This window comes from Paralichthys olivaceus, chromosome 13, assembly GCF_024713975.1.
Source record: "Paralichthys olivaceus isolate ysfri-2021 chromosome 13, ASM2471397v2, whole genome shotgun sequence".
In the NCBI taxonomy this organism is placed as follows: Eukaryota; Metazoa; Chordata; class Actinopteri; order Pleuronectiformes; family Paralichthyidae; genus Paralichthys; species Paralichthys olivaceus.
The window spans coordinates 8,487,678-8,504,919 of NC_091105.1; the positions used below are offsets into that span (position 1 = coordinate 8,487,678).

The 17,242-nt window shown below is 39.7% G+C and overlaps 3 protein-coding genes across 3 annotated transcripts; 1 reads left to right on the top strand and 2 right to left on the bottom strand.

The window, feature by feature from the left end:
* Window positions 1-346: 346 nt before the first annotated feature.
* tnfrsf1a (tumor necrosis factor receptor superfamily, member 1a) lies at window positions 347-6,509 on the bottom strand. Its single transcript, XM_020093063.2, has 10 exons — window positions 6,325-6,509; window positions 4,715-4,816; window positions 4,500-4,608; window positions 4,278-4,403; window positions 4,029-4,184; window positions 3,864-3,942; window positions 3,189-3,241; window positions 2,724-2,893; window positions 2,520-2,640; window positions 347-2,394 (listed from the first exon to the last, which is right to left on the bottom strand). Exons 2-10 carry the CDS (start codon window positions 4,781-4,783, stop codon window positions 2,096-2,098), a joined length of 1,182 nt encoding a protein of 393 aa, XP_019948622.1. The 5' UTR covers window positions 4,784-4,816; window positions 6,325-6,509; the 3' UTR covers window positions 347-2,095.
* Window positions 6,510-7,508: 999 nt separating this feature from the next.
* On the top strand, window positions 7,509-13,113 carry LOC109633060 (tumor necrosis factor receptor superfamily member 1A). The gene is made up of 8 exons (XM_020092650.2): window positions 7,509-7,568; window positions 8,141-8,192; window positions 8,475-8,619; window positions 8,719-8,844; window positions 10,916-11,062; window positions 11,982-12,032; window positions 12,130-12,234; window positions 12,388-13,113. Exons 3-8 carry the CDS (start codon window positions 8,475-8,477, stop codon window positions 12,513-12,515), a joined length of 702 nt encoding a protein of 233 aa, XP_019948209.2. The 5' UTR covers window positions 7,509-7,568; window positions 8,141-8,192; the 3' UTR covers window positions 12,516-13,113.
* On the bottom strand, window positions 11,181-16,905 carry LOC109633059 (uncharacterized). Its single transcript, XM_069537030.1, has 11 exons — window positions 16,753-16,905; window positions 16,595-16,661; window positions 16,388-16,433; window positions 15,970-16,077; window positions 15,745-15,888; window positions 15,132-15,216; window positions 14,958-14,995; window positions 14,546-14,662; window positions 14,316-14,338; window positions 13,575-13,683; window positions 11,181-13,474 (listed from the first exon to the last, which is right to left on the bottom strand). Exons 2-11 carry the CDS (start codon window positions 16,658-16,660, stop codon window positions 13,197-13,199), a joined length of 1,014 nt encoding a protein of 337 aa, XP_069393131.1. The 5' UTR covers window position 16,661; window positions 16,753-16,905; the 3' UTR covers window positions 11,181-13,196.
* Window positions 16,906-17,242: the final 337 nt, after the last annotated feature.

Consider the following 17,242-nt stretch of genomic DNA (forward strand, 5'->3'; position numbering starts at 1 on the left):
TGCTATTTACATAACAGGAAGTAAGATATGAATGATATGAAGTCAGGCATGAGAATATAGTGTTTGATAGAGAACTGGACAGAGAGTGCAAATAAGAAGAAGTGAGTCAGAGGGAAGCAGAGAAGTTTGAAGAATGCAGCTACAGGAAAGGGGAAAAAAACAGGTCAGGTCAAAGACTTGGCAGTGGAATCAACAGGAGACAAAATGTCCCTACATATGTGATAAATGTTTAAAGTTTGAAGTGGAATGTAGAGCGGCAGTGAGCCTGAGGGTAAATATAAGATTACTGTATATCCTCATTGTGACACACCAGCCGCTGGAGGCCTCCACACAAACACGCCCAGTACAACATGAAAAAAACATTTATTCAAAGATCGAATTTGAACATTCAAAGATCATAACTGCTGCTCAGCATTGCTTTTTGGCTCGATATATGTTTCCATCTCATAATGTACAATACAAACAGGGAGACATTGCTTTGGAATGACAAGTCTCCAAACTGAGAGAGCACAAATGATTCATATCTGAATCTGCAGGCTGGAACTGGTCTCGTAAAAGTTACTTGGCTGAGACAGACCTAGACAAGGTGTGTTCTGTTCTGTCCAACAGTCATGAATAATGCTTATATAATGGGGCTTACAGGAATTCTAATGGGGCTGTGAAGATTGTAAAATCCCACGATAAGCAGGAACTACTAAAACAATAACAGTTATCTTTGTGGTAGAGGGTAAATAAACTCTGTTAAAAGTTGTGCTTCTTCTGCTAAAACAAAAACAATGAAAAGAATATAAATTTATATTATATATTTAAACACAGCTGCAACTTTTAAGTATATTTTTCTGGCTTTTTGTGCCTGTATGACATCGGGATGTTGTAAAGAGCCAAGTGCAGGGGAGAGACATTGGTGGATCCAGGGAATCAGGGGTCCAGAAAGGGGCCACAAATGACAGAGAGGGGCCAATTTTATGTCCACCGTCCTTTCACAGGTCCTGATTCAGTAAGGTGCACATATAAGTCATTCCTTGTTTATAATTTGCGCTACAGCTTAGAGCAAAGGCACACATCAATACATTTTGAAAATTGTTCTTTGATCAAGCGCAATGTGTCCATCAAAATAGCTTAGAAAATAAAAATTCTTAGCAACAATAACTAATTATTAGTGAGAGGCTACTTTAACAATAATAAGTAAGACTACTGACAAGAAATGGCCCATCAGGGGCAAATCAGATTTTACCCGGCCTCGCCCATGGATCTGCCCCTGGACAGAGGGTAGGGAATACAGTAAAAAGTTACAAATAGCTTCCAAAGCGTCCAGCACCTTGTCACCTTGCAACTGAGACTTCTGACAGAAATGGAGGAATTTAATTGGCAAACTCTTTATATGGCAGATATTAATAAAAAGGTTTGCTGTCCAATAAAAAGTTGATAAGGCCACATGAAAATGTGATTTTGTATAAATGACATCAGTGGATGTATTCTGTATAGTAACAAGTGACCAGTCTAGTATGAAATGATAAAGGCTATTATTCCCATACCCCGCCAAAGGCATACAGTGCAGTAATACTAATGCAACGCCGCATCTTAGATACTGTGTATAAAAAGATCTTCATCAACACTAATTATATTATTGTGATTATATTATATATACGCTCTCTGACTGGATGAGTTTGATGAGAAAAGCAAGAGAATGTTCACATTTGGAATGTGATATCAATCTTCTCATCTAACACTTGAAAGAAAAAAAAAGCCCATTACCCAAAATGTCTATTCTTTAAACTTTAAAAAATATACATAAGTACACATACACATGCAGTGCTGAATATACAAAGGGTTGAGCAGAATTTATCAATGCAAAATCCTTTTTCAGAGGCTCCCCCTCCCTGAATGTTTCCCTCAGTCCCTCTCAGTAGTTTGGTCTTGTTGTCTTAGTGGGTGATGGGAACAAGAGGTAGATCACTCAGTCATGCTGGTTTGCTTTGAACTAGAACTGCTGCTTTGGTGGTAGCACCGTGTCTTTTTGCTTTGAGGCTGTCTGTGAGGGTGTCTCCAAAGAGAACAATACTTGGTTTCACAAGCTTCGGCTGGCGTTGGTGAATTACTGGATGCTGTACTTTGTCTCCAGCTCCTCGGCCACCCCTCCCAGGCGCATCGTTCTCAGTTTGTCCAACAACTCCTGCAACAAAGACAAGTGCAGTAGTCCACTTTCTCCTCCTCCATCTGCACGAGACACTTTCTCAGCCCACAACCGCAGCATCTGGTAGTGAGCCTCCTTGCAGAACCGGTGATCCAGCTCTGCTTGTTCGATCTCTGTATCCCTCACACCTAGAGTACGCACCAGCTGCTTCACCTGCAGCGCAGGAACTAGTTCCAACACTGAGTAGATTAGGTCAGTGACTAGAGAAGGGGTAAAACAGAGGGGAGGGGGTTGTTGAGAGGGAGCGATCAGAGTTAGTACAATAGTGCGCTGTATGTTTGACACTGGAACGTGTGCTGCTATGCAAAGTATTCAATCCACTCACTCTTGATTTCCAGGGGGACACAGTCAGGCAGATTGGATGGCTGCTGTTCACTCACAGGGCTGTTGGGAGTGGTTTCGACATTGCTGTTTTCTGAACATTCTTCACTACTGCACAGGATCAACTATGAAACAAGAGTAAATCAAAATGTATTGAATGTACTTCCAGTGGTGAAAAATGTTACCAGAGGCTGTTGGACCAGTTTACCTCGCAAGGGTCCGGAGAATCATCGTGGTGGGACGGCTTTACCAACTTCTTCTTGATGGACCGTTTAGTGACCAGGTGAGTGATGAGAGCGACCAGCCCCAACAACAAAAGAGCCACAGAAACAACTCCAGCAATTATGTTTGTCAGAAATTCCTTTCCTGTGTCGGGAGCTTCAGGATGATTACAAGAGACACGTAGGAAAAAAAGAACACAGACGGATAAATGTTAAAAATGTATAATTCTTTTTTTTTACATTTTGGTATTTTAAAGCTAAAAAATTATTTTAATATCATCTAGAATGTAAATTTAATTTGGACAAGCAGCAAAAAATAGATGGATTTATTGATTTCCCCAAAAAATGTCATTTAAGTTTGTTACTGTGCAGCTGGAATTGGTTATGCCAATTTTAAAACTGCTTAATAATACCTGATTTTCTATTCATATGTCATATATCTAAGTGCTCACCTTTTGTATTCATGCTAGAACCTGAACAGTAATGTTCACACTCAGTGGTGCAACTGTGGAGAGCAGAGAAGACGTGTCACAGCATTAAAGAGGAAGTATAGGAAGATGTTAAGAGGAAGTGATTAACACAAAGGCCAAGTCTTTTATAACACCAGCAAGTGATTTCGAACAACCAAGTGTTAACACTTCAGGTGCAATGTTACAGTGTAGTGGTTACTACACAGGAAATTGGTAGAAATGAAAGAGAAATATTTCTTCTTCTGTCACAGTTACTAAATGGCCACACTCGCACATGTGAACAAGAGAGTAGCTCAGAGTTGTGGGATGAAAAAGGCTACGCTCCTTTTTTTCCCCTTGTTTTTTCTTACAAATCTCTCCTTATTGAAATCGGGATTTTGGACACTACCCTGGTACAGATCCCTGCCATGATTATGTTTGCACTACTAAACCACTAAATCGAATGTTACTCTGTATATTGTCGTTTTGTGTTACAATGTCAGTTACCCAGTTTTTAACATCCAACTTCTCTCCTCTGTGAACAACGAATGGAAAGACTGAACAAAGTTGGAAGTGCGCTGCAAGTTTCAATTCATCAAACCAACTTCCCCATCAGTGACTCTAAATAAAACCATCACAAGCCACAGGATGGGAACAGAGCAGATGGTGAAGACTCACCTCTTGCAGGGTTCACACTTGTTTTTGACTCTGTAGTAGTTCTCCTTACATTCACAAACAGTGTTTTTCAGTGGTGTGCCTGTGCAAAACAAGAATAATTAAATGATAATAATAATAATTTACTCGACACTGATGTTTGTGTGACAGTCACGTTTCAACACTTACAGTTTTGCTTTTCCTTTTCATCAGGTGCACACTGTGCACATTTGCGACACTCGTATGCTTGTGAGTCGATGTGAAATCGGTAATAACCGCTATCACACTCACAAATAGTGTTTTGCTTACTCACACATTTTGTTAAAGTATGTTCATGCTTTGATGCTGTGAAAAAGACAGAAAAGGTGTATTAAGAAAACCAGTCATTGGTAAATCCAAGTATTGAAATTAGTCAGAACAAAGGTAATGTTGCTGTACCTCTACAGATTCTGCAACTTTTGCAGTTGGGGTAGAAATTAAGCTGATCCATGAATTGTCCCGGAAGACATGGTGCACATTTACTTCTGTGACCGATAGCATTACACTTCTCTACAAGCTTATATCCTGAAAAACATTAATGTCAAGACTTTGTAAAATTGATCGAATAGCGGAAGACGACAGCTGCCTGTGTGATATTTCGGGAGATGTGTGTTTCTGTACCTGGTGAACATTTGTTGCAACAAATTCCCTTGTCAGTGGAGTATTCTTCAGGTGAACATGTGGGCTTCACTAAAGGTTGCGAAATCGCCAAAGTGGGAACGATCATGCACTGCAAAAAAAATAAACAATGAATGTCCAGAGAAAAAGGTTATTGTCCATGAGAGGATAGTTTTTCTTTTTTGGTTACTATGAATGAAGCACTAGGTTTTTCTCACCATGAGGAGCAGTGTTGTGCCCACAGGGGCTTTTTTATTCCTCCGTCCTCTGTGTCCAGCTTCCTCCATCTTACAGGTTTAACTCAATCCATGTGAGGCCATCTGTGAGGAAAAAAATCAGTAAAGTTCCTCTAATGGCTAGAAAAAAAAAATAGTTAAGTGCACTTCTTCTTCTTTCACTTCTGCAACACACAGCTAAGTTAGAGTCATTATTCAAAGCCTTAAAGGTCCAGTGTGTAAGATTTAGGTGAAAGGGATCTTTTAGCAGAAATTTAATGTAGAATAATCCTCATGATGTTTTCACTAGTTTGTTTCATCTAAATTGTTTGAATTGTAGTTTTCTTTACCCCAGAAAAGGCCCTTTATATTTAAATACTTTATATTTACATCTAGGGGGGTCCTTTCTACGGAGGCCGCCATGTTTTTTACATTAGTCCAGACTGGACAAACTAAACACCTTTTGAGTTTTTATGACAATTAAAGGCTGCCACAGGTTCCTTTTCATGTTTGGACGGAGAGGGTGAGGTGAGGGGTGTTCAGCGGCAACATGCAATTTCAACACTAGATATCACAAAATTCTACCCACTGTACCTTTAAATGTTTTTAAATGTACAATTTAATCAAACTGAATTCACCTTGAACAATGTTGTTTCGTGCAAAGTTAAGGTTGGCATAATGGTCTATACTGAACAAGCTTCATTAAATGAACCCTGACTGGATCACGTGAAAGATTCAACTCATACAAACTACAACAGACATATTCTCCATGTCGTCCACCATTAAGATTTCTGCTACAGGAGGTCATTTCAGGAGGTCGGGGGCGTTTGATTTGAGAAAACAAGCCCCCTTCCAAGTTATGTATCAGTGTGCAGGTAAACTTGAGTAATAATGTTTGCATTTTACTTCCACTGATGTCAATTTTTTGACTGTCCTCCTTAAACACGCAAATGTCCCTGCTGTGGGTCAAATAAAGGAGTATCGTATCATTACTTATAGTATAAGTATCATATCGTAATGTATCATTACATATTGTAACGCAATGGTAACGTATCGTAACACATCATATTGTATCTTATCGAATCGTAATGTATCCTATCCTAACGTATCGCAACGTATCGTAACCTTTCATATTGTATCTTATCGTATTGTAATGTATCGTATCATAACATATCGTAACATATCATATTGTATCTTATCTTATCGTAATGTACCGTATTGTAATTTATCATATCTTATCGTAATGTGATTATTTTAGATTGAATTATTGGCTGAATTTTTAGGCAAAAACATAAGCAGTGTACTTTACGGTAGATTTGAAAGCTCATTTAAATCTTTTTACGGATGTGACTATTGACTTCACGACTCCAATGTTGTTCCTGCCTGTTGTTTGGCGGCGTCACTTCCCTGTTGCGTTAAAGTCGCTGTAAAAGCAGAAAAAGGTGTCCAGATGTTTGCAGATGATAAGTAAACACAGAGGATTTTCACCGTTCTGATGTCGTTGGTTTCGGTTTAGCTGCTAAGTTCACACCGCAGATCACCCAGATCGCCCACAGCCTGGCGATATATGAATCACACACACCGACACGCAGAGGCCTTTTACCGTCACTTACCTGGACAACACCGGGGCTCAGCTCCTCCGTAAAGTCGCCGTGTTCGAGGCTGTAAAGTGATTTTAACACAACTTGTTGTTTTCACTGGGAAACAGGGCGAGGGAGAGAAGCGACCCTCAGCTGAGAAGAGACCGAGGTAGGCGGTCTCTGACGGGAAGTGCCTGAGTCACGAGACCATTTCAAGTAAAATGAAATAAGAGTTTGGCAAGAAAGTCACCTCGCACACACACTGTACACACACGCACGCACGCACACACACACACACACACACACACACTGTACACACGCACGCACACACACACACACTGTACGCACGCACACACACACACTGTACACACACACGCAACTAGTCTGATGAGAAATATTAAGCCTGCAGGTGAATCACTACAATTATAATATTAACAACAGTAATCCAACAATGATATTACAATTATAATAATTTATAAACCACATTTCCACTTTACAGAGTGAGGAAAATCATACAATCAATTTTATTTAAATACAACAAGCATTTTCTGATAGAGAGAGAGAGAGAGAGAGTTGCATACAGCATCATTTATACTAAAGGAATGAACAAAAAGTGGAGCGGACAGGCTGGTATCAAGACATCTTCAGAAGAGTCATTTTAAGAGCTCAGTCAGCAGAGCAACACAAGTAGTTTCTCAGAAAAACCACATCCCTCCTTGTCAATGAGCAAACACAAAAAAGTGTCTTTGGCCCTGTGCCCCTCCTCCTCCTCCTTCTCCTCCTCCTTCTCCTCCTCTCTTTACCCACTTATTTTGGCACAGCCAGTTAGACTGCAGGTTCCTGTCATGCACACACTCATGCCGCTGAGTTTCACACAGTATTTCTGCAGATTAGCTTTTGTTTGTTACCATTTTTACTTTAAAACGCCAACATCCTCCGGGCAAAGATTTTTCTACAGCTCCAAGCAAACAAACTACTCGGTCAAGCAGCACTAATAGTGAAACCTCAAGAGAAGCATGACCAGGTTTACTGTCAGTCAGCTCAGAGGGATACTGTTGCTCAGTCATCTTTCGCTCAGTCATCCCTGAACTGTGTTTGAGTGTTGAGCACATGCCCCTTTAAGACACCACTTCCTCAACCTACGTTTCTCATTTCACAGTTGACAGGAAGTCACGTGTCAGGGTCTGGTTTCTGTAAAAACTGAGCTCAGGCAGAGACTTTGGTGGTGAGAGGAGAACACCAACATGTCAGCCTCTCAGTTTAAGATGCAGCAGAAGGTGATGATAGTTTGGTCCAGAGGGGATGAGGAGGGCCAGGGTCTGTTTGTCTAAGGGTTTGTCTTCGTTCTTCTCACTGGTGACAAGATTTACTGTTTATTGTGTTTGGGAAAGACCTACACAAAAATGCTAATTAGGTGTTGTTGATTGACTCAAAAAGTTCTCATGCCCACAAAGTTTACTCTGTAACTGAAGCGATTTCTGAGAAGAAAAGACAATACACTTTGGTGTAATTCAAATCAAAATCACCCTCAAGCATCAGAAAAAGGTAATGATAGGTCATAATAAAACAATGTACTCTCCAGTCTCTGCCTCCTGTGTCATTAAATCACAAGGTAGAAATATTTGATATTTTGAGAATATCTTCAGAGAGATTTTCACAGTCATTATACGATGAGTACTTTTTAAAACTCAAACTGGAGTCTGTAAAGAAGGGTGTGTTTTTATGCACTGCAAGGATGTTGTAGACAGAGAGGTGATGAGAGAATGAGGCACAGAAAACAAGCGTCTTTCGTATTGCGTCACTGCCTTGAATGAATAATCCCCTGAGAGATGTCTTGTCCTATGTTCAGTCTCACACTCAGAGGGTCCCAGGTCACATCTCTTCTCAACTCCTCATTCGCCGTAAGTACAGTAACCAGACATTTTCAGCTGTAGCTGTGGGTCAGACCTCAGATAAGTGCTGTGCTAAGTTAGTGGATTTATGAATATAAGTTTCTGTGATCTCACCTGCAGTTTAGAATGATGAGTGTTTGGAAGCATATAAGGCTGATTAGCGGGTGTATGTTACATGTTCTTTCAAATCTGAAGTGTGTCAGTAATATTAAGCACTACTGATGTATCCTGTTTCCTCCTCCTCTTGTTTCTGCTCAATCTCATTTCCCTCTCCCTTTCCTTTTTTTCCAGATGCAGCTGCTGGGCTATGTTGCTTTCTTCCTCCTGTGCCGTCTCCCTTTCCTCTTTCCGTCTAAGTCTAACTTACAATGCAACGAAACACAGTATTCCTGGCCAGTGGAAACAGCCAAGCTTTGCTGTGATAAGTGCCCACCAGGTATAGTGATTATTTTTCCTCATTATGTATTTCATATTTTTGAGGCAGACAAGTTAAGATTGTAAGTGTAACTACTCTGTGTGTATGTGTTTTCTGTAGGTAAACATATGGCTCGGCGTCCCGACGAGTCATGTACAATTGAATGTAAACTTTGCGAGGGGGAGCGATACATTCATTACTACAACGTGGCGATGAACTGCGAATTCTGCAGAAGTTGCAACAAATGTGAGTAATTCCCAAATGAAAACCATTTGTGTCAGTGACTGTCTCAGTACAGTGATACTAACATGTTTTATATGATATTCAGTTCAATGATGCTATAAAATGAGATTTTATCCCACCGTTACATTGCCCATTTTCTCTGATAATACTTGTTATCCAAGGCAAAGAAAATAAATGATTACACTCTGTTTGCCAATTGTTGAAAAGACAGATAAGAGCAGAAAATAACCTTAAAAAGAAGAGCTGAAACAGATCAGCAGATGTTGTTTGAACTGGTTGTGATATGACAGTAATATGTGTGTGTGTGTGTGTGTGTTTGACATATGACTATGGCCAGTTACACCACAACACTGTTAAGAAGGCCAAACACTGTCACTCAGCTTTATGCATCATGACTTCAAAGAAGTTTACCCTGAGAAACATTAAGGTCACTGACACTGGGGGGATTTCCCACACTGGGGGGTATGGTGGGATACAGTCAAATAGAGATGGGGGGGGCTACAGCTACTGCTGTTCACATGATAAGCAGTAGCAGCAGCAGCAGCAGCACAGCCCACCATGGTAAAAACAAGTATAAAGACCATGCAGTGGAAAAAAGAAAAACACAGAGAAGTGATAAACATCGGAAAAGTGCAGCAGACAGAAATGTCGTTTATTATTAGTCAGGTCTTTGCCCTGCTTCAGGTGAGCAAAACAGCCTTTTGTGCTTATTTTTAAATGTCACAGTGGAAAACACAGAAGAGAGAGAAAACACAGAAAGTTTGTGATTTTTAGTTTGAACTATGGGTACATGAAGAGTTTAGCATTTACATTGACTTTTGAATTTACCTATTTCAATCCACTGTTAAAAGTGCAGCTATAAACACTTTTTTAAATCTGCCAATAACAAATCCTACAAATACAAAGGCTTTGTGCTGATTAAAGATTATGGGAAATAATTCAAGTGGAAATGTTTTGACTCTCACCAACATTTCCCACACTGATCTTGAAATATAACAGCATAATTTATTTGCCCCAGTCAGTCTTTGGTCTCATCAGAGGTCAATAATTTTGATGGATTAGGACGTGCAAACAGAATATCAAAGAAGGCACCTTGCTACATGTTTTAGATACATAAATACTTGATTGATCCCGAGGGAAATTTAGGAAATTTTAAACAATAAATAATATTTAATGAAAGAATAACATTTTTAGTCCTCAAATCCCATCACATACAAGTATATCCAGAGAGAATCCAGTGAAAGGAGTATTCGTATCTTAGAATAATAGTAATTTGAAGGCTAAGGGGAGTAACAATCCACTCAACCCTACCAAAGAGCTGCTGAGCAATAGACCTGCTCTGAGGGCACAGTTAAACACTTCTCAGAGCTGAGCTGTGACCTCCCATTGAGGAGGAAACATTCAAATCTATAAACATTACTCAACGTGACTAAAATCTCCTCACTTGCTGTAAAAAGGACATTGTAACAGTGTTTGTGAAGACTTTTTGTTTTCAAGAAGTCAGGCCATCTCAAATCAAGACGTCTGTGTCTGAGATTATAATTCATTTTTATACCTTTTTTTTTTAGCCATGCTCGATCCTCTCTACATGTGTGGCACTAATATACAACAAACAAACCAAACTAAAATCTCTCTGATTCATAACCATCAATGTCATCAAATAAATTGCTGATTTAGTTGATTAAGTAGATAATATTTTAGAACATTTATCTTGTGTAGAAATGTGTAATGATGACAACGGCCCAACGTTTGCTAATTTGTGAGATCACATTGGCGAATGTACGTTAAAGTAATCTGTAACAAAAATGTTTCATCAAAGTGGAATTCTGGTTTGACAGGGAGATAACAGTTATGTCTGTGTCTGAAGACATGTTATCTACAGTGACGATATAACCGTCTTATGACTAAAAGCTAGAATCTCTACCTGCCTGGCCCAAGTTGTGAGTCATTTCACATTTCTGTTTGCCATATTTTAACATCAGCCTTTTTGCAACACGATTGAACACTATTATACTCAGATCCATGATTATATTTGATCTTTTAATGAAAACCGTTTTTCGCTTTGTTTTCACAGCGAACATGGAATACAAGTCCCGCTGTAAAACCGATCAGAACGCTGTGTGCAGATGCAAAGCTGGCTACAGATGCAGAGACCCATCCTGTACACAGTGTGTGCCGAAACCACCCACCACCAAATCTACACTACCTCCATCCACTACCAGTAAGATACAGAGAAACTTCACGTAGACCTGTTGAAATAGAAATGGAAAAGATATAGGACACAGTTCATAAGAAACGTCAGACACCAGAGAGTCAGCCACTGCATTACATTCACAAGCTAATAGTTTATCATTTATTTTAGTCTTTGACAGTCAAGTTGTTTCTACCATTGTGTCCATTGTCACTTTAATGAAGTAGTGGAACAACACAATTGTCATGTAATAGTAGGACTCTTTATTGTATACTCAACAGGCCTTCAAATCAACTCCTCAGTCACTGATACTGAGTGAAACGAGATTAAAAATCAGTTTTTCACATATGTGCCAGATGCTCAATAAAATTATAACTATTAAGCTTTTGATATGGAGAAAATCTTCACACCAGCACCTGGAGTACAACTATAGAAATTGTTCTTGTAACCATCAGTTCATAGTTTTTTTTACTGTTCCAAAGTGGCCAAAATCTATAAATGTAGCTTCAATAGCTTCAGAGTAACTACAAATAACAACTCAATACTTGAAAAGTGGTTAATTGTTTTTGTAAAGGCTCAGAATTAATCACCCCTGTTCGTCCCTCTGCAAATTCCCTGGAACTTTCTATAGCACCACACAGCACACCATGGCGACGTGTTGCAGCACTCAAGACGCTACTGTAACCATAGCAACACATTACAGCATCCCTGAGTGCTTGCTGAGTTGAAACAGTTCTGTGCTGATGTGGTAACTAAAAATGACGCAAACAAATAATCATTCCCCTTATCTCAGCTGTTTACACTGCAGTGTCCATAGATACACTCATACACACAACGTGACACATATTATTGTGGATTCTGCTGTGTTAAAATAAGTGATGACAGACTGATCCAAACTAACAGCTGAACTATTAACGTCTTCATTTTGTTAAAATCTTTTTCCTTTCAGCCTCCACACCTGAAGCTCTCACAACACTCAAGCCCACGAAATCAGTCAGAGGTAAACTCTCAGGGCTCTTTGCCAATGACATGATTGATCTCTCACTCCAGTGTTTGTCTTTATGTTCTAAAAATGTCTCTTTCCTTCATTCTTACAGAGACGGTGTGGTTCCTGGTGATAATCGCCCTCCTGTGTATTGGAATCGCACTTGTCATTGTAACTAAAATAAAGCCCTTTCTGAGCTGGATCAGGGCCAAGGACTGTAAGTAGATTATTGTCATGAGGCAGACAACACTGCAGCAGTATACAAATACAGGAAGTACACTGAGCATTGTACTTTTACATCTTTACTTGTGTGATTATTATTTCATGTTTCAATGTAATTTATATGAAAACTTCCCCCTTTTCTTTTCAGGCTGCTTTTTAATGAAAAAACCAGGACGATCATGCCCTGAGGACGACGATGTATGCAAGCCTGTCCAGGAAGTCTGCGGGGAATGCGAGCAACCCATTCTATTGATTTGTGACTTAAATGCTAAATAGGTGTTGAGCCTGAACTAGGACCAGCACACATCCTGTGTTGCTCAGGACATTTTTGGCTAATGAGGCCCGACACCACTTCAGTCCGTGCTGGCAAATATAACCAGAAAAGTGAAGTATTTCTGGGCTGATTCGGTTTCCTGAGTGGAAACATGACTCTTTGACTTCTGTGACGTTATGATGATAAAAGCGTATAAAACAATGGAGATATAGAAAGTGAAAATACAGAGAGGGACACTGTGATACGCATGAGTTAGAAATCGTGCACTGTGTTGTAGCTGGTATGTACTATGGTACACATAGGGTAAAGATGGTCTATATGTAACACCTTTGTGTTTTTGCTGTAGTTTTGTGGTTAGATTATAGGTCATGCAAATTTTTTTGCATTGAATTTCATATATTTCTACTCAGATGTACTCAAAATGAACTTTTATTGAAATGAAAATGTCTATTAATTTTGAAAGACATTCAAATTTCAGCTTTTCCCAGCTGTTTGTCAGTTTCTGGTGCCTATGTCAGAGCCTGCAGGGGGTAATGTCACGTGGAGCACTGTAATCCCCTCACAGTTTGTCAGAGGACAATAAAATCTGCTCCACACTCATCTGTAGCTCCACAGTTTTATAATTCCTTCCTGTGTTTGGAGTCATGGTCATAACCATCAACACAAATCCTCTGCTGGATGCATCAAAGCTCCTCCTCCTCCTCCTTGGACACGTGGCAGTCCTTCCCCTGCTCCTGTGAGGGGAAGAATATGTTTTCCATCTCTCCGGTCCTCTCCTCCTCGGACAGATGAATAATGGGGGAGGATGTGGGATGACACACAGGACTGTCTCTTTCCTCGTCTTCTTCATTGTCCACTCTTTCAGCCGCCTTCCCACTTGCAGTTGTCGAACCAACTTGTCCTGTAAACTGGCTGAGAAAGCTGAAGATGACCGTCCCTGGGTTTTGGACATAGACTGGACCTACAGAGACAAGAATGCACAAATGCTTTACTTCTCTTACTTACAGAGAAGGTATAGCTGTGTCATTTCACATATAAGTTGTCATTTCACTCATCAGTACCCAGATTGGCTTCTGCGAGGGGCGGCGGCTGCTGCTTTGCTCTGAATGAGTCTTTGGGGAACTGGTGACTTGACTCCTTTGACTTGCAAGAAGCAGAAACCTGTCTTCGCTAAACGAGAACATGGCCGACAAGTTTGAGGAAAACAAAGGAGAAATGATGCCATATTTGTAAATGCAAAGTGTATTGCTGCCATGCCAGAAAAGAAAAAAATGGATCAGTATCATGTTATAACATTAAACATATCACGTTATAATGTGATGACTTATAGTCAAACACATTATAACATAACTTGTTTTTAAAACACAAAATTTCCAAGTTATAACATAAAAGTTTTCATGTTTAAACATAAAACTGTGATAACTTTCATTGTTTGTTATGTTTTAATAATAACTTGATTTTATGTTGTAACGTGAAGGGTTATAAGTAATAACAATAACGCATTGCATCATAACGTGATAACTTATTGTTAAACAGAAAAGTTTTCATGTAAAAACATAAAACCTTTCACATTAAAACCTAAACATGTTCATGTTATAACGTGATAACTTTTAGTTTCATTTTTGAACAATAATAAGTTATCACATAATAACTTGATACATTTTATGTTTTAATGTGAAGGGTTATACGTCAGAACAATAACGTATCACATTATAACGTTATAAGTTTTACATTAAAAAGTGATACTGCTCTGTTTTTGTCCAGCGTGGCAGCAACATTTAACCAAGCTCATAGAAACTTACCTCATTAAATAGCTCTGCAACAGCTGGAAAACAGTAGATTGAGTTTGAGAATTGGTGAAGAATAGATATTTATTTACATTCATCTACCAATGATTAAACAACATGCATATGACACATTTAAACCGTAACAACATGACAAATCTGTTGTTCAATGTTATTTGTTCTCAAGAAGTGATCCAACCCAAAGGTTTAAGTGCAACACCCTGTCCTGGATGTGAACACCATCGTACCTCGCTTGAAACATGTATCATGCCTTGGTTGTTGGACACAGAACAGGATCATGAGAGCCACACATCCTACAACAACCACTGGACTCAAGATGGCTGCCAGTTGACTGCTCTTCACGTCTGAGGGAAAGAAACTGGAGTCAATGCCAGTGCTAACACACTGTGGTCAGATTAAGCAGCTAATGGTAAGGGTCCTGAAGCTAATCCCAGCTGATATTGGGCTAGAGGTGAAGAACAACCTGGGCTGGCATATGGAAACAACCACTGCACCACCATGCCAGTGAGATCATTCATCCGATAGATCCGTATACTAACAATGTAAGTTAAAAACATGATCACCAGTGTCAATAAAATTGAACAAAACAAAACAAAATATTACTCTCATACTTTTTAATTCAGAATCATACACACTCACCTGTGCTGGGTGTTGATGGGACTGATTGACGGTCACATCTGTGTGAGATAAGGGTCTGACTGTAATACACTGTCACTCTAAGATCTTTTTTTAAAAGTCTTCCACATGTTCAGCGCTACAATCAAGAGTTTTAAAACTGCACTCTGAGGCTATCTCAGGAAATCATCAACTCACTTGGAAGATGGGCAGAGTTTGGCATAGGAGCTGCTACTTCCTGAGGGAATAACGGAAGGCGTCTGCTCATGGTTTCCTGTCGGTTCTTTTAGATTTCAGACAAACAGAATAAAACAGAATCTCAGGTCAAAAACTGAACAGGAACAGATCACACACAGATACATGAGAAAATACTTTATCAGTTAATGTGATGACAGGCAATGTCAAATGTTCTCCTCCCTCTATTTAGAAATAAAGCAAATATCCTGGATATGAACGGCGCCATCTTGCGACAGAGTCTGTGTGTAGCATTCAAGGGATGGAGCTGCAGGTGCAAAGTGCCAACATTAACACATCATCACCCTTTAAGTGATGGAGCAACATTATTACTCACAGTGTGTTTTTACAAAAAAAAAAAAATTTGTTTACCACGCTGAGAGGAGAGTCACTGAAGATCAGAGCACAACAGTCGTTTCTGTTTTATCTGTGTCAATAACTAATGTGGTCATTAGTCTCCTTATCGTTCATTCTGATACATTCAGTGAAAACCCCTGTGATACATTTTGTTCATGATGAGGCCCCTGGCTGGTCGAAGCCTGTTTAAAGTGACATAGTTGAAAGCCTCAGTATTTACCGTCTGTGGTCGTTTGCTGGATCTTGACACAGAATCCACAGTTCTCGCTGTATGGGACATTCCTGGCGCATTTATAACCATCCTCACAGACGCACTTTAAATCGGACGTGCTGGTGCATTTCTGAACCACCTTCAGGTGATAATCTGACACAGGGAAACAGAAGCAATTGCAGTTTTATTCTTGAATAACGGCCATAATGCATTCATGACCCACGGTTTCTGTACCTGGTCTGCAGTCTCCGAAGCAGCGTTCGCAACTGTCTTCAAGGTTCTGGTCGGTTGTAAAGCTTCCGACAGCACAGGGCTGACACTCAGTGCCAGACTTATAATTACCTGACAGAACAGAGAATGTCAACAACCGCAAGAGATGAGAAGATAAACGCGAGTTCCTGCTCTCTCTCTCAGACTGCATGGTAATGAAGGATGTGGTCACATGCAGCATATTTGTGATTGCAGTTTTTCATCAAGACAGAAAAAAAGACGTGCAGACAGAAAGATAAATAATGTATGTATTTATGTATGTATGTATTTGTTATATGTATAATCATTTCCGAATATCAATTCATTAATTTCAAACAGTGAGTCAAGACATGAACAGACAGAAAAGTAAAGAAGCTTGTGTCACATATAATGATTTTCTTACCTGCAGGACACATGAATCTGCCATCAGCAGTCAACGTCCTCTTTGTCTGTTAACACATTAACACAAATAGAAATCAAACAATTGCAGCCAAAAGTCCTGAATTGATCATCTCACAGATCCTGTTTATGAAGGTTTGAGCTTAAAGAACAGTGTTTTTCTGTGAGCATATATGATAATGTAGGTGGATAAACTGAAGGATGTGGTTACCAGCGGAGAGGTGAGCACCAGCTGTGCCGAAGACATCAGGAGAATCACAAGGTGCACGAGTCCCATTCTATTTCAATAGGAAATAACAAGTTGTCACTTTGAAAGTCAAAAAAAGTAAAGTTTTATATTAAAATTTGGTGGAAATTGAAAACTTTTACCTTAAATATGATGATGTCTTTTATTCTTCTTCTGTTGTTCTGTTAACTTCCTCAAGGTGTGACTCCTCTTACTCTCTTTCTCTCCCCCCCCCCTCTCTCTCTCTCTCTCTCTCACTCTCTCTCTCTCTCTCTGCCCTTCATCCGTGTCACTGTTTCCTTACCTGGTTACAGTTTCTTCTTCTGTTCCTTTCCTCGCCCACTGATCTGCTGCCGTCCTGTTTACACGCTCAACTCTCATGCCCCTCTGACTAATCTGCTGCTTCAAAGCCTCATCACTTTCCAGGCAAACTGTGAAGTCTGACGAAGAGTGAAGAGAAAAGATAGAAGTCTTCTCAGCAGTGAACTGTCTCAACAACCTGATGGAGCAGTGGCTCTTTTTCATCGCAGTTTATGATTTTAGTTCTGATTTAGTTCCAGTACGTTCCTTATATGTTCTACAGGCTGCAAGTGTTCGTTCATAACATTTTTTTTTTCAAGGGACTTTGAGGGT